At 38.0% G+C, this 27,609-nt stretch overlaps 2 protein-coding genes across 6 annotated transcripts in view; one reads left to right on the top strand and one right to left on the bottom strand.

The window, feature by feature from the left end:
- The window catches only part of STN1 (STN1 subunit of CST complex), a 48,507-nt gene extending 38,442 nt beyond the window's left edge, over positions 1-10,065 (bottom strand). For 2 of the 4 annotated variants that reach the window (XM_072871624.1, XM_072871620.1), the window contains exons 1-2: positions 9,799-10,065; positions 3,956-4,020 (exon numbers count right to left, since the gene is read on the bottom strand). The gene's annotated coding sequence lies outside the window, so the exon portion shown is untranslated. The other 2 variants (XM_072871623.1, XM_072871622.1) reach the window with 2 other exon arrangements.
- The window catches only part of SLK (STE20 like kinase), a 52,918-nt gene continuing 35,288 nt past the window's right edge, over positions 9,980-27,609 (top strand). Inside the window, exon 1 of one of the 2 annotated variants that reach the window (XM_072871619.1) lies at positions 9,980-10,939. In XM_072871619.1, coding sequence (XP_072727720.1) covers positions 10,790-10,939 — 150 coding nt within the window. In that variant the 5' untranslated portion in view covers positions 9,980-10,789. The remainder of the gene's footprint in view (positions 10,940-27,609) is intronic. The other variant, XM_072871618.1, reaches the window with a different exon arrangement.

Consider the following 27,609-nt stretch of genomic DNA (forward strand, 5'->3'; position numbering starts at 1 on the left):
ACAAAAAGCTGGACATGAGCCAACAATGTGCTCGCAGCCCAGAAGGCCAACCATATCCTGGGCTGCATCAAAAGAAGCGAGGCCAGCAGGTCGAGGGAGGTGATTCTGCCCCTCTACTCTGCTCTGGTGAGACCCCCCCTGGAGTACCGTGTCCAGCTCTGGAGCCCTCAGCACAAAAAGGACATGGAGCTGTTAAGAGTGGGTCCAGAGGAGGGCCACAAAAATGATCAAAGCAATGGAGCACCTCTCCTACAAGGACAGGCTGAGAGAGTTGGGGTTGTTCAGCCTGGAGAAGAGAAGGCTGCGGGGAGACCTTATAGCAGCCTTCCAGTACTTAAAGGGGTCCTATAGGAAAGACAGGGACAGACATTTTAGCAAGGCCTGTTGTGACAGGACAAGGAGCAATGGTTTTAAACTAAGGGAGGGCAGATTTAGACTGGATTTAAGAAAGATTTTTTACAATGATGGTGGTGAGGCACTGGAACAGGTTGCCCAGAGAGGTAGTGGAGCCCCCATCCCTGAAAACATTCAAGGTCCAGTTGGATGGGGCTCTGAGCAACCTGATCTAGTTGAAGATGTCCCTGCTCATTGCAGGGGGGTTGGACTAGATGACCTTTAAAGGTCCCTTCCAATCCAAAGCATTCTGATATACAAAATAATTTCAAATCAGAATAATTTTGAAGTCTCAGATCCAACTAGGACCATCAAATATGTTGTGAGTATAACTAGAGACTGAGATTACTCATTTGGAGCTCTTTTGGAAGATTGAGACCTGTTACTCTTCTTAGAAAGATTAATACTGTTAGCTTGACACTGATCTCTGTTTCTAAGCCAGCTGCATTTGTTCTTTTTTGGTTGTGTTTTTTATGCTATTCCACAAAATTATTCTTTTTATCCTCCAAATAAAGACTCAGTGCTTCCTGTCTGAAGGCACTTCTTGTAGAAAAATGTTTAGACATTCCAAAAGACAGACCTGTGCAAAATGAAAGGCGGGGGGAGGGGGGGGGCGGGCATTAAGACCATATATATTATTACAGTATTCTCTCTTTTACTAGGGGAAGTTTGAACTATCATCCCACGTAAGAACAAAGCTTTTGTTATGCTTTTCTAATGCTCCTCACACAGGTCCTCTCAGCCAACATCTAGGAAGAGTATTAAAAGGGTGGGGTTTTTTGTACCAAAAATGGTACAATTCCCAGCCTGGTATTCTCTGAATTTCTTTTGTAACTGTGCCTCCTTTCTGAGGACTAGAACTTTTATACCTGAAATCAAGCACAGGATTTCTTAGTTGCACCCAGGCTGCTCTGACCTACAAAACCAAAATGTTTTAGAGATGCTAAAGGTGTGTAGATATTTCTTGATTCCTTAAGACACACTGTTCTGCGCAATCTCTTACACTGCATTCTATGAACTTTGAATGATCTGAAGAGTAGTTTCTTCTCAGCTAAGGAAAGCTGGCTCATCATCCCTTATCTTCAGCTGCTAAACTCTGTTAGGACCTGTTAAAAATCCAGAGACTCTGTCCTCTATTAACTTTTGGGTTAGCAATTTTTGTAATTCTCTGAGGATGTTCAGAAATAATGAATATCTTACAGATGCTCCCTCTGAGGTCTGTCCAAACCTCATCACTGAGAGCTGATATAGGACTGATACAGAACAAACCAAAACTGTTCAGGAATACCTGTCCTGCAACATGAGTATCTTCTTAATAGCTTTCCTCCCTACGGAGCTAAGACAGCTAGACTTCTTTGCTAGTGATGATTGTTGCCCACCTTTAAAAACTTTTTCTGAATCCAGTAGGAAGGCACCAAATGGAAATAACACTATTAAGATTCTTGAAAGAAAATACCTCACTGACGACTGTGGCTGCAACTTCTTACATTCCCTACATGAATCACTGTCACAGCTAACATGATAGTGTCACTACTATTTCCGACTTCTCGGTATGTAAAAAAAAAAACCAACAGACTTCTATGAACAGATTTAAGTGTCTCCTTAAATGCATTTGAATTTGAATAGATGCCACTCCCTACCTCATGCTTCTGAAAGTAAGTCACTCCTGTATACCGCATCCAGAACAGTATCTTATAGCTCAGCTAGAAGCCACAGGAATTATTTTTCCTACAGGTAATTATTTTCTGCTACAGAAAATTCAGTCCACTTAATGCAATGGGCTTTTTTGGCTTAATCCATAAATGTTACATGGTATACTATAAAACATAATTTTGTGGATTAGATATTAGATTAAAGGTCCCTTCTGTCAAAAAAATAAAGATTCCACAGCACTTGAGACAAAGTGCATCACATCACAATACTCTCTTTTCTCATAAGGAGGTCCTAGTGCCCAAAGTTTGCATATACTATTGTTGAGCACACAATAGCTGCTGTTTGCCTTAACAATTGACACATTATTACAGCTCCAAACATTGCTGCTGTACCAAGAAGAGATCCTACATAAAACCAAATTCTACTTGACAACACACAGTAAACTTTTTTTGCCTCAAAAATGAGAATTTCGCAATAGCTTATAAAATCTAGGTAAAAAGAGAAGAACATTACACATAGAGAAACTATTTTAAACACGGCTGTAATAGAAAAATAACATTTTTCACTGAAAAACTATGCTGTTTTCTTAGTGAAATCAGTTTATATTTTAAAGTCTAGTGTTGCATTAACAAACAGTTGGTATCTCGCATTCTAAATGTTATTTCCCCTTTTTGCTAGTAGACACATCTCCAATATTATCCCACTGCAATGTCTCCCTTTGGGATATTACTAAAGAATCAGTAGTTTTTAGTGTTATCTTTTTGTCAGATTGTCCTTTTTTGTGTATGTGTGTGAAATGTTCCCTACTTTTCAGTATGGTATATTTTTAATAATAGTTGTAGAACGCATAATAAACTTCCTGCTTATGCTTACCACATAACCAGGATTGGGTTCACTGGCTGGCTGGCCAGCCATAATAAAAAACAGATTTAAAAATAACTCATTTTCATATTACAGAACAAGTTATTCAGTCCCAAGATTCCAGAGCTGATCAGGATCACAAGAGAACACAGTGTCCATTCTGGAAAAAAAGATTCCTGGGAAATAGAGGAAGAAATTCAGGATTTGCAGAAAGAAAAGCAGCAATACATGTGGGTCTTTCGTTCAGACATTTTTTGTGCCAGTATTGACTGAAAGCAATACTGAGATGCAAAGCTATCTTTATCCCTTAATAAATTTCTAATCCTAGCTGCTATGTGAACTAATGCAAATTTGAAAGCCACAAACAAAAAGAGCAAATCAGCTCATGACTCCTATGCAAGAGGAAAAGGTCTAATTACCATCTAGGGGAAAGACAAACATGGTGAAGCATTTGTAATACATGCTTTCATGTGACTTAACTAAAGCTTCTAATATCCATCAGATGGAGGGGGCTCTGCAAGTTTTAAATACTTCGCCTTGTGTTCCTGTACTGTTTTGATCAAATAGATTTTGCTTTAAATGAAATATAATATCAAGTGATTAAACTGGTTAGAAAGAATACAGCATTATAGCTAAGAGTAGTAGTATTTTAATTGCATATTATTTTAAAAGAAATCAATACTCTAGATAGACTTATTCATGTGTGGTTCTGTGAAAGATTTTTATAGTCATCAAGACATGGAGGGAAAGAATTTTTATTAGACTAACTACTGTATTTAAAAAAAAAAAAAAAAGCTATCCACCAATGCAGCTCAGTATTTTAATATTACCTGAAAATTCCTACAAAAGGAGTTTTTCAGTTAAATGCAAACCAAAAAGTGTCCAGCCTTCTTAAACAATTTTATCATGAAAGAGGACTTGAAGTTTTTAATTGCATCAGTCATTTAATCAATAAAGAGAATCAGCTATGTAAGTTTCAAGCTGTTGACACTTTCCATTAAACTCAAGGTCTGCTTCTCACTCAAATAAGTATAAAAGCACAACTTACCCCTCCAATTATATATGACTATGTTTCCGAATATCAATGTTGAAGGTGGCTTTCTTGCAGACCAACTAGAAGCAATAAGAAAAACATTTATTTTTTGCAATAACTTCAAGTAAGTTAACACGTTAAAGCTTGAACACCTTTGACTTGCTATGTTTCCGAGAAATATTCTTGTACTATTTGTTGAAATATCTGATCCTCATTCAAGATTTCTATATTTATATTATTGCTTTTTCATCTGACATTTGATTTCAGATAAAGCCTATTCAATAAGACATAATCTGTTTACTTGGAAACATTCAGGTAATTTGGCAACTTTTACATGTGCTCTGTCATCATTCCCAGAGGTGTTGCCTGATATCAAAAGAACTGCACTCTAAGAGTTCTGCTGGCAGTGGTATCTCCATAGGTAGGAAGAAGAACCCCCATCACAGGTTTCCAAGACAAGTCACCTCACACAGTTAAATACTGTGTGATAAAGATAAGTATCTAAAATGGGAAAGGGTGAATTGCCCTCTGAAGATACCTTTCCTCACTGGCTACTGAAAAAGCTAGAGCAATTTAGACTAAACACACAGATTTTTCTGAAGACAAAATTAGATCAATCCTATTCCTAAATATTTTAACACTTAATTTTTTTACTGCAAGCATCAAGTAATACCCTTATATGTTGAAGCTTCCAAATGCCACATGTTTCTATGGCAATTCGTAGATTAACTGGTCCTACAGTAATGCATAAAAAAAAAAAAAGAAGTCATGTAATGTATAGTTTCCAGGTTATTGATAGGAGCCTGAGCATTGATTCTGGCTAATGAGATATGGGCAAGCTCTTGAGCATCTAATCTCTGGTATTATAATTTTTTCCCTATTTGTATTATGTATGACTGAACTATTGCTGTTACTCGTATCAGAAAGGCTCATAAAATACCGAGCACAAAACCGAGTCTCTTTTTTGTTCCTTTATGAAGACAGCTTTAAATTTCAAATGCAGAACAGAAATACAAGTCTCTAAGCTACAGATCTATCAACTGCACATTTAATAGAAGGGCTTTAAGAGTGCTATATACAGTACGGTCTCCCCTCTCAAGGCTTCCAATAAATGGGTAACATGACTTGATGCTCCTTGTAGGAAAATGTACAGCCTTTTAGGCCATCTTCTTACATCATAAAGAAATGAAAATATTTTTTTAGCCCTCTTTTGTATTTCTTTCTTCACCTTGTCATAAACATGGGTTATTAACTAAAGATACTACTAGCTCCTCTGTACTTACTACCCTTAATTAGAGCATTAGGACACAGGAGTCAGGTACAGCATAGCAAGTGTAGAGGGGTCACAGGAAAAGGAAAAAAAGTTAAAAACTTGGCCTGTGCACAAAGATGATGGAAGTGGTATAGAGGGAAGAAAAGGAATATCTTTAAGGTCAATATACAAGATGGAAAGAGATTGAAAACACCATGGTATTTAAAGTCCACTGAACTGAGGTGCTCCTATGAGAAGGCAACACATTCAGAATAGTAGGAAAAGAAAAAATTACTCATGAGGAATGGGAGAAAGGAGAAAAAGGTCAGGTATGGGAGAGTCACCAATAATTGCTCACAAAGCCTGAAGGACTGAGGAAAGTTAGTAAAGCTGTGGTGGTACAAGGCAAAGTATCAGAACTTAATTTCATAAAATCCCAAACTCCAAGGAAAAAGGAGTCAGATTCAGAGGGAAGCAAGGCAGCTTTTGGAAATAACTTCAGATACAGAGGCTGGATGCACAAGGTCTTGGCAAAAGCCAAGAATACAAAAAGGAGGACGTTAAAAAGGAAGGTAGTGTGTTAACTAGAAAGATCTAGAAGTTACAGTGGGTTAACTAGAAGGATCTAGAAGTTACAGTTGCACTTAGAACTGAAATGAGTCCAATACAGCAGAAAACATTAACTTCGGGAACAGAACAGAGTAGAAATCGTAGGAGTCTATGGAAAAACACCGCCGTATAATTGGAAAATATAAATGAAAACACCACATACATCAAGTAAAGAAAACAGAAGGGACAGTATTGAGTGCCAAAGGTGACAGACAGATTAAGACGGATGAAACAAGAATTATGTCTCAGATTTAACCACGAACAAGCCACCTGTGACCTTACAGCAGTTCAATGAACTCAAACATCAGACAGAAGATTGGAGGACATCAGTGAAAGCGTGGGTGGACAGAAAGTCAAGACAATATAAAAATATACCATTAAATATTTTGAAAGAACTGAAGACAGGATGTAGGACTGCAGTGAAAGGGCAATATATTCTGTGAAGAACACATTTCAAATTAAATTTCGGAAGCAAGTGTTTATTTTCAATGAAGAGAAACTGAAGAGAGCAGTTTAAATGAAATAGAAGTAGAACTTAAAGAGGGAGTTAGGAACAGTAGCAAGTGTAAGCAATGAAGTCAATGGGAAAGGATGGTGATATTAAGCAGCAGAAAGGATAAAGGAGAGTTCTAAGTCTTAAAGAGATGAAAAAGATTGCACTAGAGAGTTACAGCTGTTTTTAAGCCAGTATATTTGATGCCCAACCAAAACAGTTCTTTAACATCTTTACTCTGACATTTTAAGGAAGCATTGAATTTTCAAAAATGCATTGCATTAAACTCCTGAAGGAGAAATTTTAATATAACTTACTTTTACCTTTTTATCTTTACCATCTGGAAACACTTACAGTTGCTAAAAACTTCTACCGGGGGGAAAAACACAACACACACACCCCCCCCTCCCCCCCCCAAAAAAAACACCACCAAAAAAACCCAACCACACACAAAAAACCCCAGGCTTCATACAGCCTCCTCCATACCAGGAAGTCAATGCAAATTGGGAGGGATTTGCTACTAGCACTTAACCTTCACCTTACACAGTTTATTTTTAGGATTGAGTGGCAAGCTGTAACTCTAGAGTGAAAGAATAAGGGAAAAATTGAGACTGAGCCACAGTTTTCCTTTTCAGATATAATGTTTTTATCTTTAATTACTTGTTAAAGAGTAAGCAAAAAAAAAAGACGTTAAAAGCAAAACTTTATGACTAGATTAATTGCTCCTTTCTTGTGCCAGCCTTTCATCTTATATTTTCAACATTACATGAATTAAAAGCTCTCTGGTACAGGAAGACTATCTTTATAAAAGTCTAAAGCAATACATCTGTAGTACCTACTAACATGTAGTCATTGGTAGGGTGACACTACTGTCCCTGTTCTGCTCTGAGTGAACCTGTTTTATCACACACATGTTCAAAGCAAACTGACACATTATATAGATGCTCTATGTCAACTACTTACAGTCAGAAGTTCATTTATCAATAGAGCTGAGAAAGAACCGGGCCCTGGTACCACAGTCCCATAACTGCCAGCCTTATTAAAGCAGCTCAACTACATTTGTTCACATATAGGTCAAGAAATTTTCTTTTAGTTTTGCATTTATTTCCAGTTATTATTACAAACTCTGACATACACACATACACCTCCCCCCCCCCCCCCCCGCTCCCCTATGACATTAACCCTGAGGCTAAAGAAAAGATTATCCTGCCTAGATACAAGGATTTCATGCTATGGCTTTGGATTCCTTTTTCCCCCCATCCTCTATCAATTAGTCAGCTCAAATAAACAGATGGAAGTTAGTCCCAAAGCACTTTTTATCCAAGAGGAAGCAAGGTAAAATCAAAATATTAAATTAAAAAAAATATGAAAATTATTATTAAAGCCATCCTTATATTTTAACATCTAAATGAAAGCTCTCATCCCACCCTGAAGGGGCACACACACACCAAAAAAAAAGGTATTATAGAGAGGGAAAAGAAATTGAATTCTAAAAATTAAGATCCCAGAAGCTAAATTGCTGCTGGTAACACTGCAGAAACCTTATCAATCACTTTCTTCGTTATTGTATTTAATCCAAACTATCTGCATGAAACTTGTAAATTAAGTTAATAGGTGCAGGCAGCCAGCCAGGTCATAGGGGAGAAAAGAAAACAGCTCATTTGGATTGCAGTTGTTTCTTGGTATTACCCTTACACATATAAATGGTCTTGGCTTTAACACCCTCCTCAACAGTTTTACATTTTGTGGCCAAGCTGTCGATACAAAGGAACCACAAAGCCCAAGATCATTTTTGGACAGCAAATGCTGATTATTACAACAAATCAGGATTGCTACCAGGTTAGCAAGAGTACTTGAAAAGCTCTCTATTCATAGAGTAGTACTACCTTGAAACTGATTTTATACAGATTAAAGAAATTATCTCATGACACAACACTGTTGTTTGCTTCATAAACTCTTTGTGGCAGTGGCCATCTCCTTGTTCTGTTGCAGGACAGCGCCTAGCAGTGTTTTCCCGTACACTATAAATACTATCAGCACCACTAATTACTCAACATACAATGCCAACTTATTCTTAAAAGGTTTCTACCCCAGCATGCTTCAGCTAAAAAACCATCGTTAACACACAATGCGAAGTTCAGTTCTGGGCTACTTCTATGCCCTTACCTCCTTCCGAACCACCTTTCTAACCTTCATTACTACAAACACCTGTACTATTAGACAACTCCTTTGATGAAATCCCTTTGACTCACCCCAGCACTTTCTATTCCTTAAAGTCATGCTTCTTTCAAGGAGACTGTTGAGGTTGCCATATGATCCCCATAACCGGTGCATCTCAATGCCTCATTATTATTACTGAATTTACACACGGACTACCCTCCTTAGATAGCAAACTACTGTCATGCTAATAAAACAGTCTGAGGAATTATTCACACCAGAAGCTTGATCTTTAGAAGCTTATAACACAGTTTAAAATAATGGTAACTGCAGGCACTCAGCTTCATATGAGGATAATGCATTACATGATTTTCACTGGGTGTTTGTCTCATTGTCAGATCTCTCTTAGGTCTCACATCATTGCCTTTACTGCAAGATCAGCTTCCTGTCTCCCATCACAGCCTAAACTTTGTCTCCAAGATGTCTGCTAATTGCCCCTTATCAAAGCAATGGGAAGACCTCTTGCTTTCATGTGAAGAAATACCACACGTTTGGTGGCATATAAACAACACAACTATTAAAACACAATCATACTTCAGGCTGATGAAGGAATCGCTTGTGGGAAGAGAAGGTTGTGAGATAAGGAAATTCAAGCCTGTCCTACTGATTAAATCTCACAAGATACCAGACGTGCAGCACATTAACATCACCCTGCTATGACAAACCAGTAGCAGGTCTAGGAGCAGTACTGGCCCACAAACAAAAGAAACTCTTCCAACATTGCCTTTTTCTACCAACACCTTCTCAAAGAACCGCTCCCAAGCTCAAACCCTCCAGGAGGCACCACCTGCCATCACAACGCTCCTGGCAGACAGAGGGCCTCATACCCCCTTCAGCTTCCTCAGTGAGACCTGGGAGCAATGTGGGGGGAGGAGAGAGTCTACGTGTGCTGAGAAGAGGAACTCAAGGTACCCAGCCAGCCCTGAAAGGAAGCTTTCCCCCTACCTAGGAAACATCACCCTCTGCCGCAAGACCGGGGGACCTTCCCTACACAGGACAGTTGAGAAGAAATAAAAGAGCAGGGTAACCTTCAGGATACGCAACTCAGCAGATAGTAAAGGATCCTTTTTCCACACAGCCTCTACCATAACGGCTACCAGAGGACGAAAGGGAAAAGTCACTTCCCTTTCCCCCCCACTGCGAGTACGCAGCCTACCCCCAAAGAGAAACAGGAGAAAAAGACGAGAAGCCGCCCACCCCAAGCGCTGCCTCCCAGGCCCTGAAATAAAGGGAAGGCGAGGGGGAAGGGAATGCGCCCCTCCATCTTGGGGCCAGACACCAACTTACCCGCCGGAGGCCTCGGCGTGCTCCTATTGGCTCGCGCCGCCACATCACGTGGGAAGGGGAAAGCCCCGCCTCTTCCCCCACCTTTGCCGGCGACGAACCGTTGGTGGGGGCAGCTGTCAGTATGGCGCGTGCGCATGCGCTGAAGGAGGCGGTGGCGCGCGTGCGCTGGTGCGGTGGCGGCGGCCGGGGCGCGAGGCGGTTCCGGGAGCGCGGGAAGAGGGGCGGGGGCACGGGGCGCGCGCACGTGCCGGCGGCGGGTGGAGGAGGAGGAGGAGGTGCTGCCGCTGCCCCGCCCCGCAGGAAACGGTGCCGCCCGGGCCCCGCTCTGCGAGAGGGCGGGGGGACGAGCGGGAGAGAGACCGGGAGGGAAACGTCGTCTTCCTCCGCTCTGCCATCCCGGGACGCCGCGGGGCCCCGCTCCGTGAGAGCACCGAACAGGAGTCAGGAGTGGGGCAGCCCCCTCCCCTCCCTACATCCGCCCCGTCCTCTGAGGCGGGAAGCGCCCTCGGCGGGCAGCGGGGCGACCGCTCCCCCTGCCCGGCGCGCATCCGCTGCCCCCTTCCCGCGGGAGCCGTGATCCCTTCGCCGCCCCTCTTCTCCTCAGGCTCCGTCCTCCGCCCCGCCCGCCGCCGCCGAGCCGCCCGTCCCGAGGAGGGATCCCGGCACTTGTTGCTGACGCGATGGTCACCGGCCCGGCCGAGTAGGCAGGGACCGCCGAGCCCGTCGCGGGAGAGGAGCGCTGCGGCTGGCGTCGAGGGCCCGGCCCCTCGGGGGGGTCCGGGGGGATCTCGGCGTGTTGTTTCCTCTCGGCGCCCGGCGGTGACGGCTTCCCAGGCGGCGTGAGGACTTTCCTCGGCCCTCGTGGGGATCGCGCCCGACAGGACCGCCCGCCCCGGATGGTCACGGCGGGCTGAGGGGGCACCGCCAGACGCCGCCGCCCCCTCCCGCCGCCTGGTCGCCTGGAGGCTGGCCTCCCTCGGCCGGAGGAAAAATGTCCTTCTTCAACTTTCGTAAGATCTTCAAGCTGGGTGGTGAGAAGAAGAAGAAACAATACGAGCACGTCAAGAGGGATTTGAACCCTGAGGAGTTCTGGGAAATTATAGGAGAGCTGGGAGATGGTGCTTTCGGTAAAGTGTTCAAGGTAAGGGCAAGCGGGCAACTCGAATCACTTGTAGTATTGCTCATAGCTAAAAAACGACTTGTAGTATTGCTTCTGAGTTCAGCGCTGTCTAAAGCTTGCTTGTCTGTAAGCTCTGTCCCCTTGGGATACCTGTTGTAAGCATCAAGTTTCCGGAGACCTGCGTTAGGCAGGTCAGGGCTGCGCCCACCTGCCGCCCTGCGAGGAGGGACGTGTCCCGAGTTCCCGTGGTGTGTCGGTTGCAGAGCAGAGCGTGTGATCCAGACGCCTCTTGCCCACAGAGGCTCATGAAACTAAAGATAGAAAAGACCTATTAGGTCATTGTCCCGCCTTCTGCTCCACCCTGCCCGCTGCTGAATCGCTTGCTTCTCCTGTATTTTGTTTTTTGGACTCGTGGACAGTATGGCTTCCGGTCTTACAAAAACTGTATTTTCTTAGGTGTGAAGTTCATACTTTTGTTTTTTAAAGTTTCTGTACGGAAGGAAGCCCATGAACATTAAAATTGACTTGTGTGCCTTGTCCGTAGTTTATAGGGCCAAGCTCACATTGCTTTTAATGGGCATTCTCCTATCTTGTTCCGTATGGATTTGAATTAAATAGTTGTGTTATCTTGGCTTTATTTACGTGGCAGAATTCCTGTGTTGGATCTCCTAACTTCTCTCAGTTGTTTGATCTTTAAATCTTTAAGTATACTGGTACAAGTAGTGTTTTTAAGGATGCTTAACTAGAATTTATCAAGCAAAGTAGAGTACTATGACATAGATATAACGCTGCTAGTGTTTGACAAGACTGTAGCTTTCGGGCAAATCTTTAGCTACTTTTCCCCTTTCTAAAAGGGCATTAATGCTCCACATTTGGTTTAGGGATAGTGTGGAAAAAACATGGAGGATAAGCATGAGAGAATTAGGAAACTGACATGAATTGAGACTCTGGAGCAGGTTCTTGAGACTAGAAAAAAATAGTATGAGAAAGAAAAGCATTTACAGTGTTTCTGAGAGCTAATTCAGTCAAGAAACATTTATATTTAGAATGCTGCATTTGAGAGTTTATGAAATCTGGGTACTCATGAAACCTGTGCTATTTCTGGTAGAAGTTATTTTAGATTTTATTGTACTGTGGTGTTACCTGTTTGTAAATTTGAGCAAAAGTGCCACAGTTAGTTCAGAATGCTAGGTGGGGTTTTTTCACCCTAGGAATTTGTGTCAATGTTCTATTTTAAGAGCATCTAGTTGATTTTGATGTTGGTGTAAGACGTAGATGGTGGTTCTCATGTCAATGTGGAAGATTAGATTTTTTTGATTAAAATGACTGGGAAATATGTCTGAAGTTGCTATATCATAAAGCTTGGTGACTATAAAAACATAATGTTGTCTTTAATGGCATTTGCAGAGTATTAAAGTTTTTCTTTAAACTTCATAGTGGAGATTGGATTCCTTTTTCATGAATATAATGTTCTGTACCATAGAGATGACTGGGGAAGCCTCAAAGGTACAGTACTAAATATGTTATCCTCCTCCCCCACATGCATTTCCCCTCCCATCCTCAAACCTCTTCTCACTTCATGTTTATCTGTAGGCATGTCTGTATTAGCAGTAGTTTGTAGAGGAAGGTGTCTGAGCAAGACAACTGGTAAATTTTGCATTTCAGTGTACTTTGTGTACAACAGGAGAGTTTTTTCCAGTTGGATGTGATTTTTCACTTTGAGATTTATTTCTGAATGTGAAATGACAGTGTTAAATGTTGAAATTTAATTTTTCAAAATTAAACCCTGTTTTAAAAATTGTAGTAGTCAGAATTACACATGCAGTTACACTGGTAAACTTGTTGAACGTAGCACATGTGAAAATTAACAGGTACTAGTATTCCTGGAAAAAAATTCCCATTTAAAAAAAAAAGTCTCCTACTGCATGTATTCAGCAGCGTTCATTTTGTTTCCATCTAGTTTGAGAAAAAGGATTACACACAGATACTAACTATACTTGTGTTCCTGCATCTGAGCATGCTTGGCAAGAAACTTGTTTTGAAAGAAAGGGTGTGTTAGGTTGTTCTTTCTTGGATATACACCTCAAATGAGAAACTGCAAGAATAGCCATTCAATACCTTCTCAAATTTTGGAATAAAAACTATAAACTAGAACAGATGTGTCAACTTTTGAAGACTTTGTCTTTAAGTAATGTAAGTGTGGGAGGTTTGGGGGTTTTAATTTTGTGTGATGAGTTTTTTGTTTTGTTTTGTTTTTTACAAAAAAAAAAAACCCAACACCCTAGTGTCAGTTACATTTCGCAAAACTATATTTGCCTTTGTTTAAGATCCTTGGAATCAGTGTGTGACAGGGTTTTGGCAGATATATGATAAAATGGAATTGCCAGATAAATAAGGCTTTGTATACTTTGGACTTCTAATACAAAATAGGTTGGATTGGTTACACGCTATGATTTCCTGTAGAGAAGTATTTGGTTTAGTTGTGCAACTCATCTTCTGGACAAAGTATCAAATATTTAAAGAAAAACTCAAAAGCAACTCTTAAATGATTCTGACAGTAATATGAAGCCTAGCTCATTAAATTATTTACATTAAAAAAATGTTATGTCTAGTGATAACTAGTTTTGTATACAGGGTATTGAAAACTTGTAGTTCATTCCCCTTCTTTGCAATCAAGTACCAGGGTCTTGCTTATTTTTTTAATAACTTAGCCAAATTACTAGAGGAGCTTGTTTCCTTTGAAGCTGTTTGTTCTAGTTTTCTAAAGCTTTCTTAGCTCTGACAATTCATACATTTCTATTCCCTAACTTCTAAGTAATGTTTAGAAATACTGTATTTCTAAGTGTTTCGACTCCTGTTGCAGGTCTCTCTTGTGAACAGACTGCAGACTACTGATGGCAAAGGTTTATGATTGTATAGGACTTTTCACTCTAGCTCTTTTCAGCCTCTTCAGAGAGGCCACTTTTAGGCTATTTTCTTTTCTTTTTGCTCTTGGCTAATGAATACTGGTGTAGTTTTCCACCCTTTTTCAATTTATAGACCCTTGCAGTACTTCAGTATCGGGTGATGGCTCTTGTAAAGAGAATTTAGAGGTTGCTGATGATAGACTTTTTTCCAATCTTTTTTTTAATTGCCTTTCATCGATTATTTAGAATTACTGAATGGGCTGCCAGGATTCTGAAAGCCACTGAAGAAGCATAATATTAGCATTGGAGGCTGATTTCAGCTTTGAAATTTGGCATTTAGATCACAAACTACTACTTTTTTTTTTTTTTTTTTGAAAGAGAAAGAGATTGAGAGATTGAAACTGCTCTTGATTTGATAAGGTTAAGTCCCCTGAAAAATCTTAGACTCCTACTGTTAAAGTTAATTGTAATCAGTTTGCTTTAGAAATGAGTTACATTATTATATCATGTTACTTTATTGTGTGTTATTTTGCCCTATTGTATCAAATGTCGGCTCAGTGCACATAGTAAACATTGCTTTAAGGTAAATCAGTATAAGTAAGTGTTAAACTGTAGTAATTTTAAGTAACCATGTGAAGATTTTCATCAGCTTTAAGCCGCTTTCTGAATTCCCAGAAGTTAATGTTCAGATGGTGTGAAAACAGACCTTTAAAATGCCTAATGTGTTCTGTGGCTCTTTATTGCTAAAGTTCCTGATCGAGAATCTTTATCGTACAGATGCACATAACTAATTAAAATGCAGCTATCTTCCTAAGTTAACCTTTTGAATGAAGTAAAGTGCTGGGACTATATTTCAGTAAAATTTGCCAGCCTTTTTTGGTAGTAAGAACATTGTACGCTAATATAAGAACACTTATATTGCAGAAGAGCATTTTCCCAGTATTTATTTGGTGTCATCTTTGAGTCCTTCACTAGAGGATACTCCTCCAATAAATTAATGGCCTTTTGGCCATCATTATGATCATTATGGGTATCATCTGTACAAATATACCAATTTTAAGTCTTCTGTGGGAACAGATTCTATAGTGGTAGAATATATGTAGCAGTGTACTATATAAGATATAGGGTATCTATGTATGGTATGTGTATAGAGGGAATATATAGTGTGTATATACTTTATTAGAAACTGACAAATTATTATTAGAGAATCCTTTGTACTTGTCTGGTTTTGAATTGCATTCATGCTTCTTAGTTTGAAGTGAAATATTCTGCCCATTTATAGTATCCTATTTATTACCCTGAATATAAGATGTTGGAAGCATTGTGTATATAAGATTCTCGTAGGAATTTGGAAAATCAAATATTTGTGTTTCATCTAAAGTTATGAAGACAAGTTTTCCAACTCTCAGCAATTAACTGGTATTTGGTTAAAAAGCCTATTCTGCTTTCTCTTTAGGTTCAGAGAAGGAATGTTGTGGAAGCTGTTAGCCATAATCATGGTGAACAGCATTACCCAACTGCATTATCTTCTGAAAGTTACAACTACATTAAGTATTCACATATACTTATATCTGTGCTAATGGCCAATACAAACTCACCTCTGGCTAATGATAGTGGGCTTTTGATAATAGTGTTTCTCAAGTTAAATAAACTAATGATGTTGCTTCATTTAAGTTAAGCTTTTGTTTGTGTATTTAAAACAATCTTACCTGTAATATACCTATATGACTTACAGGAGAGCTTGTTTTTGCCTTAATGTCTTGTACAGCAGGTAGGAACAAATACATTTTTTAAATAGTGGTTTAATAAGACTGGACCAATTTACTTATATCATTTAATGATAGTGCGGCCTTAACTCCTTTTAATGCCAAAAAATGAACTGACAATTGGTGGCTGCTTAAAAGTACTTTTTGCGTACCACTAACATCATAACTTATTTTCTAATCCTGGAAAATACTTTAATTAGTCTGACCTGAAAACAAAATCAGGGCAGAGCAAAGAGAATTTATATTGCCTAGTTTCTGTGGCCTTACAGCATATTCTAAATCTAAATAATTTCTACAGTTGGATACTGCAACTTGACGTTATCTTAATGATACTAATGTATCATGCTGCTTGCTAGGATGGATATCTTTTACATCTGTAACAACACTCATAGGAATATATTTTGACCACTTAATATCTAAGCTGAAGCACTGATATGCTGGTTTTTGTATGCTCTTTATCTTTTGACTTACCTCGTGTCATAAGCTCCACTAATGCTTTAGAAGGATTTGTTAGAGCTGTTGGAGCTCAGAAACTTTCCTATGTAAAAAATACAGGTCCCTGTGGAAGGATACTGCTTGAGTTCTTCTGAAATCCTGTATGTTTGGTACTGGTTGGAAGATAAATTCACATTTGAAAATTTCCAGTCAAATACTGTGTTTCATGAACCTGGTTTTGTGTGTTATGACTCTGCCATAAGCCTAGACCTGGAAAGAAAAAGTAGGTGAAAATGTCCTAAAATGAATATTAATACATAAGAATGAATCAGTGCAGAACGTTTGACAGTTTTGATTAAAACTGTTTGCTATACTTAATATATTTTGTTCTAATCTATTTTAATTCATAATTGACTATATAAGTTGACCTCTGATTAAACTGGAGCAGTGAAATAGTACAGTTGTTCTCAGGAGATCTGAATTAATAATGTTCACTTAAATACCATGTTGCTTTGTTTAGCCATAGAGGCATTAGTAGATAGAGAAGAGAGTTGATTTACTCTCAAGGGACTAATGTATAAGATGGCAGTGTTCAATTTTAAATATTTAGTCTAAGTAAAATAGAACTAAAACTTTACCTGAAGCTTGCTAAGAACAGTCATTTCCCTAAGTGTAGCCTGAGTATTTTAGGGCTGCTGTGTATGGTCTAGATGAAAAAAGATGCGTGACCGTTCATAGAAGACAAACAAATTATTTTAGTCTTGCTGATCAGCTTGGTGAGTTGCTCTATAATGTTATCTTTATTTTCACACTGTTGCAGTTTTAGCATGTTGAAGATACCAGATAAGGAAAAGGCAGTATCATTGTTTTAAACCCTGGGATATATGTCAAGGGGAAAGCTTTACAGAGCTCTTTACACCTATTGTCAGTCTCGCTAAGGGTAGTGCAAGAAAGTAATCTGTAGACTGTAAACTGAGATAATTTTCTTGTTTTAAATGGCTATTTGCAGTAGGTGATATCTCCTTTCCATTTTGTCTGTAGCAAGGAAATATTCTAAAGAAGTAAGAAGTATAGCACATGTTTCGTGTCTCACTTTTTGGACATCTTTAAGTCACTTGGCTTAAAATCAGCATCGCAATACTTAACCTATGAGTAATGTATTGTCTGTCTGTTGCAATCAGAATAAAAACTGCAGACAAGTTTGTGGAGGATAAATATAGAATGCTCATGATCACTCCTTGGTAAGGCAGTCATCTTTTCCAAGGTGTGAGCACAGTTATATAAACTGTTTAAAACTCTGAGTAAATAGGAAATCATTATTTGATTTTATTTGTCTATGTTTATAAAAGTTCCTTTTTTTTTTCATGTCATCTGATATTTCATATTTCTTAGCTAACTATTTGTGTAAGTGCTTGGACTGTTGGTTTCTTGTCTGGAGAGTAAAACTTTGGATTTCAGGCATAAGCTAAATGTGACTGTTTAATGTTGTCAAATAGACTGCAGAATGAAGCTTCTTCTTTAAGCTGTTCTAATTTGGTGAAATAATTATTCATATCTAAGTCAGATTCAGTCTACTTAATTAAATAATTCTGATGTAGGAGCTAAAAAATGTTGTGGTACTGTTTTGGGGGTTTTTTTAACAGGTTTTGTAGACGAATTGGTTAAATCTTTTGAGCTTAATCGTTGGCAGGGAAGTAGTCCTCCAGTAATACAATCCTCCAGGCAGTAAGACATGCTATTGTTGCAGAGCAGTAGTTTGCAAGTTTCTTTTGGTGGTGACCCAAATTCTAGTTTTGACCACCCCATAAACGATACTGAAGAAATAATTTGTTGGGTTTGTGTTTGCAAATGCCACAATCCCCAGTTTGGTTTGTTTTTTTTTTTAGTTGAATGCAGTTATGAATGAGCCTTATGTATTTCATGGGCCATGACCCACCTTTTGAGAATCATGTTAAGATTATGAACATCATTCTCCTTCAATGACAGTTGTGTGGGTAAAAGAGGCAGCACGTAATTAAACTCTCTGGTTTGAGATCTTAAATGCATTCCTTGAGACCCTGGTGCCTGAAGTGTCATTTATGAATACTTTTTTGGTCTTTGCTTCTTTGTGCTCCCCCAATAACCTTTAATTATATTCAGATTATACACAGAATTGACGAATTCATATTGTCTCACCTCTTTTGCCTATTGTCTTACTTTACAGTAGCTGCCAAATTACTCAAATACAATGCTTGTGCTATCTTTTCATTTGGTACTGTTTGGATTGTTCCAGTTTTCAATGTTTAGTGATGGAAAAGCCATGAAATTTGCAGTTAGAAAACAAAGACTGAATTAATAGCACAGAGTAAAAAAAATTAATGATGTTTTGTAATTTTTCTCCAAACACATGTAAAATACATATCGTAACTCCCTCTATCTAATTCATTTTTAGTGGTTTTATAACATGATTACAGTTTGAAATGCTTGAAAGAAAATTTTAACTGTCAAATATGTCTCAAATATGTCATGTGGAAACACTTTTTTTTTTTTCCCACTCAGAAATGGGAAACAATCTTTTTAGAGAGAAAGAAGACCTAGTACTTGCAGAATATGTTTGAAGGATGTCAGGCAATAAAAATTAGCTAAGTAATGTTCAATAAAAGCTAGTAGGCTACCTCAAACCACTCTGCAATGGTATTCATATGTCAACAAAAAATTAAGGCTTTACTGTAAATGTTAATTTTCCCTTGGCATTTCTAATTTTCTGTTGAATATGCTCTACATTCATGATACGAAACAACTAAAGTACATGCAGCAGAAAATTTACCTAAAGCAAAAAATTCACAATAAAATAGTAATGGAAGATTCTTTGCATATTTAATGCACCTACTTAAACTATCATATTTGGTTCTAGGAGGACATACTGTTTCTTAAAGCAGTTCTAAATGTATGTAAAAACAAGTCACAGTATTAAAGTTATAGATTTTTCTTGTTTATTTTTACTTCTCTGCATTAAGACTGGTTTGCAGCATTCTGTGGGATTGCATGTGTTTATATAGAGAGAGATTAATGTAAAACAGTTAAGCATGAATGGTGATTTGGAAGCTAAGAGAAAGACACAAACTTTTTCCCCTTTACATAGCCATGTTCATATTTTTGAGACATTTTTCTATTTAGTTAATTACCTATAGCCTAGAGCAAGAAATTGCTCAAGCATGGATTTGTGCTTGAGTCAAGTTCCACCCAAAATCTGTCTTTAAGAAGGTTCTGATTACCTGAAGCATGCTATCCTATGGTAGAATCTTTAATTTTTACCGATTTTTCTATGGAGAAGAATATGAGGAAGTGAAAAAGTAGGATTGTACTACAGTAGCCAAATCAATTTATTGATTAGTGTTTAAAATTTACTAAATCTCTCCTTACTACAGAGGACTAAGTGACTGTTACCTTAAAGTGTCAATCCTAAAAATTAGTCTTTTGGTTGTCGTTTCAGAAAATCTTAGTGTGTGAAACTGAAGGAGGCCATGACAAATAAAGGGACTTTATTATTTTCAGAAAGAATTTATCTGAAGTTGCATTAATGCAGATAGTCAAAATGAGTGGGTGAGCAGAGAGTGGAAGGTCAACTGTACAGTCTGCTGAAGTTTTTGGTGGAACCATTACCCTAGAACTTAAGTTGTGCCTACATCAAAATTGGTTTATTGAATATGAAAGCAATGGTGAATCCCCATGCTAAGACAGAATCGTTTTTGAATCCATCTGGCTTGATAATGAATTGGAGAAGACTGTCCCTTTACTTTCTTCATATCTAACTGAACAGCATTTTAGATCTGTCTGAGGCTTTCTTGTTTAAGGAGGACTTTAAGGAACTGAGTTTTGTCTCTAGAAATGTTTAGTCATGACCATGATTCAGAAAACAGTGTTGTCAGGGAAGTTATTGTAACTTTGTTAATGATACAGTAATAACTAGGCAAGACTTTTTGCACTGGAATTTATTCTTTCTTTATCTTGTAGGCAATGGTTCCCCGGACACAGATTTATGCTGTGAAACCAAAGCTTTTCTCTAGCATGTGTCTAGATTCCACATTATAGAAGATGACTTTTCACTTGTATTTCTAAGCAGTACTTTACCAGGAAAAGAGTTCATACTTTGTAATCAGAAGGCAGTAAAACCTTAATGGACAAATGTCAATTGAGTGCTTCAGCAAGAATTATCATGTTGCAGTAAACCCTCATCTCTTTCACAGCCTTTGTCTCAATCAGGCTTTATTCATATGCCGCCTTCTTTATTTTGTAAAGTTCAGTCATGTTCCTGCCCCACCTTCAGCTTTTCCTGTTTTAATTGAAGAGGCCCAACCTTTTTAATCTCTTTTTTTATAAGACAACTGCTTGACCCTTTAACTATTTTAATTGTCCTTCTCTCATTCTCTTACTTGCTCAACTTCTGCGGGTGCCACAAATCTGTTTTTCAGTGCCGGATAGTCATGGGTCAGAACCATAGCTCTGTGCAACTACATTACACTGTGAAAACTGTGAACTGTGATGATCGCTGGGAAAGATGGTCAGAAGAGTTTGAACAGGAATTATGCCCAAGACGAACTCAAATCATTCCAGTAATGCGGAGAAATGGGTACTCTTAGAGTTAAGCCAAGCTTGTTTTTGCTCTTTGACCCTTTCTAACTTGTTTTTACTACTAGGGAAGATGCACTAACCGAGTTTATAAGTAACCTGAAAGAAGGAGGCACTGTCTGTTATTTTTCATGTCTTTGGGGTGGGAAGTCTGAAAGCTTAAGGATCACCATATAAACAAGAATACTGTCAAGTGTTTCCTATTGATTCACAGGGATAGATAGCTGGGATACCTGAAAATGCCTCCTTTGCTTTTGGCTGTAGCAAGAACTTTAAGCTGTGTCTTAGTAGCAAACTTAGATGTTCTGGTCAGTTTAATAACCCTAGAAGTTGTTTGTTAATTTAGCACTTACACTTAAATAAAAACAAACAAAAAACCACACACCTCCCCTAGCATTTAAAAGTGAAATATGAAAATGAGCTAGTGTACAGACTTGTTAACTCTCCTATTTCAGTGATGTCTGTTTCAGTGAAACTTCTTAATCTTTAGTGGCCCAGCATGGGACCTCACCTTTGAGCCAGTGCAATAAGAAGTTTCTTTTGAATCTCTGAAACAGTATGGAACTGTGATACTAAGTGAAACAGTCAATAACACATCTTCTCAAAGTGGTGCATTTCAATAGCTTTAGTAAGTACAGAAACGACTTTCGAATGATGGGTGACTGGGTCTTTACCATGATCGTTTTCCTCAACAGTTTCGAAGGATGCAAGTCAATGCTGCCGTAGTTCTGGCAGTGTATTTCCATTCCCGCCTCCTTCCAGGTCTGGTGCTTGCCAACCCCATGATGATCTGGTTCAAGGAACTAAACCATCCAAAAGCTCACTGCACATTGTGCTGGTTTTGCTTGAGATAGAGTTAATTTTCTTTACAGTAGCTAGTATGGGGCTATGTTTTGGATTTGTGCTGAAAACAGTGTTGATAACACACTGATCTTTTAGTTGTTGCTAAGTAATGTTTGCACTAGTCAAGGACTTCTCAGCTTCCCATGCTCTGCCAGGCGCATGGGAAGTTGGGAGGGGGCAAAGCCAAGATAGTTGATTCAAACTGGCCAAAGGGCTATTCCATACCATATGACGTCATGCTCAGCATGTAAAGCTAGGGAAGAAGAAGGAAGGGGAGGACATTCAGAGTGATGGCATTTGTCTTCCCAAGTAACCATTATGCATGATGGAGCCCTGCTTTCCTGGAGATGGCTGAACACTTGCCTGCCGATGGGAAGTAGCGAATGAATTCCTTGTTTTGCTTTGCTTATGTGCACAGCTTTTGCTTTACCTATTAAAATGTTCTTATCTCAACCCACGAGTTTTCTCACTTTTACTCTTCCAATTCTCTTCCTCATCCCACTGGGGGGGAGTGAGCGAGCAGCTGTGTGGTGCTTAGTTGCCAGCTGGGGTTAAATCACGACACACATGTAATCTTCTTGGCTCCCCGGACCATCTCACGGGAGGGCCAGACAAGTGACAGTGTTGCTGTAAGGGAAAAACAACAGGACAGTGTCAGCATTGGCTTAAATAGCTGTAAAAGGGAAGCATCAAGGTGGCATATTGATGTTCTGAAGTTGTTATGGTGTGTCAGATGAATGCTTTTTGTCAGGACAAAAGAAAAAATAGATGTACTTATGTTGTATAAATCATCTGCTGTTAGCAATAGGACTGATAAAGAGGTACTTTTGCTAAATGCTGCCATTGGTATTGTTATCAGCCAGTAGTTCTGACCCTTTGCATCACTGACATCTGTGCTAGAAGAATTTTGTTATGTAGACATCTCTTTTAACTGGAAATTTACTAAAAGCCAATGTTCCCAGTTTGGTTCAGGTGGCGATTCTTTTCTCTACTTTAGGTATGCTGCATAACTGCTAGAAAAGAATTAAAATTTCATAAGACTTCTTATTTGGCACTAAATTTACCTTTATGAGGAAAGTACAGAAACTGAATTGAATTTCAGAGTAAGCAGAGTGTTTTGAAGCAAGAAATGGCTTAGATAATTTTCCAAAAGGAATGGAGTCCTGCATTCCCTCTCATTACACAAATACACAACAAAAGATAGCCCTCTGCTTCAAAAAGCCTTCAGTCTAATAAAAGAATAAAAAAATAAACACGAGAGAAAAGGAGGAGTAGGAGGAAGGGGCAAGTCTTGTCAAAGAGATAACTACTTGATCTGTAACAGCTATGCTGGTGCATCCTCATTGCTGTCAGTTCCTGGGGACGTGGGCAAAATAAAGCTTTCATAATTCCATTAAAAGTAACATTGCCACACTATTAAGAGACAAGAACAGTACTTCCTCTTGAACATCTTGTGTGTTTAACTGTTTGCAGTGTTTAACTTTGTCATGATACTCAGCAGTTCTGTTGGAGGAAGAACATTGTTCCTACATTGCATGAAAATCTTTTACTGATAGAAGCTCACGAGTTCATTAGTTGCAAAAGTCTGAGTAAAGCAACTGTTTTCCCTTTGCATATTTTGTGCATCAAGCTCTGCAAAGAGAGTTGAAGTATTTTATCTTGATTTGTTTTTCTGGATTTGTTTTTAATAATTTTATCAAGTTGTACAATTACTCCTATGGCCATTTGTATTTATCACTAGCATATTAGGTAAATTCTGAATGAACTACTCTAACCAGTAAAATGGCAAGCAGCAAGTGCAAAAAACATTAGCAGAATTTTAAAAATATTATCATAATCAGCATGCTTCTGAATTAAAATTTCTTTTGAAATCAGCTGATAAATAACAGGATTGGCATTAATATAGTTTCTCAGAGTAGTCAGTTTTCTTAATTGTTTAGTTGTTTAAATTCACCAATTAAAAACAAACAAACAAACAACAAAACAACAACAAACCAAACAGTTAATCTGAAAGGCAACATCAGAAGTAACATGTTCCACTGCTGTGCTGAATATGAATGAAGTTTACTTACAGAACCCAAGATGCTATTTTTGTGGCACTTGAATAGCCAATTTTCAAGGAATACCAAATGTTTTTTCAGATGGCTCTTTCTCATCTCTTGAGACGTAATACTTGCAGCACAAAGATAGCTAGGTCATTATAAACCATATGTGAGGCAACCTTTCTAACTTGCATGTCAGAAGATTTCACTTTGTTTTCATGAGATGGTATGTAGCTTTAGAGTCATTACTTAAGACTCACAAGAAAACTACTGGCAAGTCACAGACTGTATAAGCATTAAATAGCATACATCATCACAATGAATTTTGTAATTAATAAAGTTCATTGTAGAACTGACTTGAAAATAACTTGTTTACATTAAAGAGAGCTGAAAGACATTGGCTTAACTGTATTGATTTCTTTTTTTATTGTTGCTGTATTTGCAGTTGGTTTCTGTTAAATTTTTTTAAAGATATGTACATAAGGAAGCAATAACTTCCCTCTAGAATTCTAAATTTCCCATTCTTTTAAAGATACATTAATACCATAAAGAGAATATGAATTGGTTTCTGTAACTATTTTACTTAAAAAACAGGGATGGTGTTGTACAGCTTTTTTATGAAAGCTGTCAAAAGCTACTCTACTTCCTTTTTTCTTACTTCAGAAATAGGGGAAGTTTCATCTCAACAGACTACAGCGTGCATGGAGCAACAGAATATATGCTTTGATAGTTTTGCAAGAGCTGTTGCCAGTTTTAATGTGGTATTGATGTAGTCACGTTTCATTTCCCACTGTTACAACTGTGTCTTTTTGTAAAATACTGAATCTTAAACTGCCTATATAGGTTATATTTTTATCTTAAAATATATGAATTATAGTTTATTTATTGTTCATTTCAGCAAGACAAAGAATGAAATGGGGTGATAATGCTTCATCTTGTTTTATTTAATCTTTCCCCTCTGGCTGTTTAGCTGTGCTCATTGCAAGTCTTGGATATGGTTCACATTGCAGTATCAAATTATACAGAACCTTTTCCCAAACTGCCCATATTTTTGAGCTAGTAAGATGTATACACTTTAAATGACAGTTAAGTTACATCTGTTATATCACATAATCTTCTACAATAAATACATAAAATAAATTGTCTTAGTACAAGTCCTTAAATGCCTTCCTTCTGCTATATGAAATGTAGAGCTTTTAGTAATATTCTTTACTTTTTTGACAGGAAGTTTTTTTAAGTTAATGACTGTGCCACATTTCATTCTATGACTATGTAGTTTCCCTAGTAACGTGTCAGAAGGCCTTTGTTGAAGGGTTCTTAAAGTCCAAAGAAATTGTCATTTTTCTTTATTTTGTTGACTTGTTCATTTCCAATTTGGAAAGACAGAATTTTCTATGCTCAAGTCAGATGCGCTTTTTTTGTTGTGTTGCTATACAAGAATAGCTGTGCTGGGTCAGCAAACAGCTGTAGCCATCTTACATCTGATCTGGCTAAAGGCTCTGGGCAGAAGACAGCCCAATTTTGTTTTGTAACCTAACTCCGAGGAACAGGGTAAGGAGGAACTGTGGGTTGGCCTAACCACTTTATTTAAAAAAAAAAAAAAAAGTATTCTAGATTGATACCTGTACATCTGTGAATATACACTATGTAGTCTGTAAAGTGCTAGTAAACAAAATGACTTAGTGCTACATGAAGCCAAAACGCTCTGTGGTATATCTGTTTGCAGAAAGCTACATCTGTAGCTTTTACAACTCCAAATGTCTCCCTGGGAAAACATGTTAGCAGGAGTAACACTGGCTCTCTGAGCTCCAGTGTTACTGAAAGAAATCTCATCTCAAGTGAACTAAAGCATTGTTACAGATGTTAAATGACTAGAAGCAAGATTATCATGTAGAATCCTCCCAGGTAAAGGAATCTGAGGTTTCTTAAGTCCTGTGTTCAAACAAGCATAAAATTATCAAGAGCAAATAATAAAATTCTCAACTATCAACCTGGCAGCATGATACCTTTCTGAAAAAACAACAGTCTGGAGACAGCTTCAACTCTGGCTTGTTGGTTGTCTTAAAAATAATTCTAATGAACAGCTAGAATTAGCAATTGTTTGATTAAAAATTATTCCTTGATATAATTGTTTCTTGGAAGCATTATTAATTTCTGTCATCTGGAAGAAAGGCGTGTTTATTGCTGGAATAAAGACTTAATTTTAAGCTGTAGGGACTAAAATAAACTTGTAAGTTAATAAGCAGTAAGCATTCTGGTTTTTTTTCTAATGACACAAGACTGAATAAGTAACTGTAGGATATCTGTAATCCAAGATGAAGAGACACCAGGCTACTGTCTTTCCTGGGAAGTTGTAAGTCAGTTTGGGGCTGACATTGGCTGGTGCGGGATAAAATGGAGAAAACCTCTACTGGCAACTGTTAAGTGTCCTCTGCAGATGAAAGATACTGGCAAAGCAGCTTAGCACTGCAGGGATAAATCTTAATTTGTCACACCTCCCCCTTCTCAAGTATAGGAGTTGATTGTAATGTAGAATTGCATATTTTAATGCTGCTTTTGCAAGTAGTATGTACAGTTGTTATAACTGAATTTAGGGAAAAAAACACCAGTCCTTTGCACTTACACCTCTGACACCACTTAATGCTTTAGTTACAATTGTTTTCCCAATATTGTCAGCTGGTTTTCCCTGTTGCTTTTATGTGAGCTATCATGCAACAAGAGAAGGGAAAATAATAATGTGTTGTTATAAAACAGCATAGCGTATTTTGAGGATTTTCTTGCCAATGTTTAGCAATTTTTTTTTTCTTATTTTTATTCTGTTTTTTAAACGGGATTTGCTTAAATAAGAAGAATGATGCTAAAATCTGATATAATCTTCTCTGTTAAGTTTTCTCTAAAGGACTGTTTCAGTTTTTGCACCTATTTGCCAGTTCAGCCCTGGTACTTTTCAAATATGCATATAAATATTCCTTCTGATTTCAGTGACACAATGAATGAATCAGGATGGGAATTCTGCTTAGCTAGTATGCAAAATACCAGAATTAATGAAAATACATAAAGGGAATCATGAGGTTAAACATGAAAATTGTATTCCATACCAATCCCAAAAATAACTTGTGGAATCCTCAGAAACCAAGTATGGAGGAAGCAGAAGAACCACAATAAGTACGAAGTATAAGGATAATGTTAAAAGAGTGAAGTTGTCATGGAAACCGCTTCAAAACTAGTATAGCCACAAAGGCAGCACCAGACCGCAGGATCATAAAGATGTACTTCAGTAGTGTGGGTTGCACCCTGGGCTCCTCTTTGTTAGTAATACTGTTTGCTTGTAGGAAATAGAGGCACTTTTATCTACACTTCTATTTAAGTATTTTTTCCCTGCCATTAAACATTTCTTCAGCAGAAGAAACTGTATAGTAGGTAGTTACAATACATTGTGCAGGCAGGGAAAAATTTTGGCTGATCAAGCTGTAGTTTAAGGGTGTATCATCTTCTTTGGTAGATACTATCCTTTCATTATCTTCTGAATAGTTCTTTTGTAACAGTCATTTCAACAAGTTTTAGCAGGTATAACTGAAGTTAGCTCGTTTTTAATTCCTTGGACCAACCATGTATATAATTAAACAAAAAATTGAAATTCTTCATAGATTATTTTTTTATTATTATTACTACTGCATTTTCAAACATTGTGCAGTGAAGACTGGTGCAAAATAACGTAGCTTCTTTGAAGCAACTGGCTCATCTTAATTTCCAGAAATCTGTGGAGGTTGCCACCTCCTTCATTGGCCTAATTTGTGATTTATTGTAAAAACTCTGGTTTAATGTTGCATAGGTAGCTATTTGCTCTTGAATTCAAACTGGTACTTTTAATTACATTTCTCAATGGTTGATGTTAGAATTAATGCGTCCTTTTATCTGACTAATTAAAGTAGATTTTTTTTTTTTCTAAAATTCACTAATAAAGAACACCTTTCCATGTTTTGAAAAGAAGTTTGAACACTTGATACTGGTCAGCCATAGAGTTTTAGTTTCAAAATGCAGAGGACAATGTTAAATATACTATAGTAAATTTATACAAAACAAAGTCCAGT

The sequence above is a fragment of the Ciconia boyciana genome, chromosome 8 (assembly GCF_034638445.1).
Source record: "Ciconia boyciana chromosome 8, ASM3463844v1, whole genome shotgun sequence".
Classification (NCBI taxonomy): Eukaryota; Metazoa; Chordata; class Aves; order Ciconiiformes; family Ciconiidae; genus Ciconia; species Ciconia boyciana.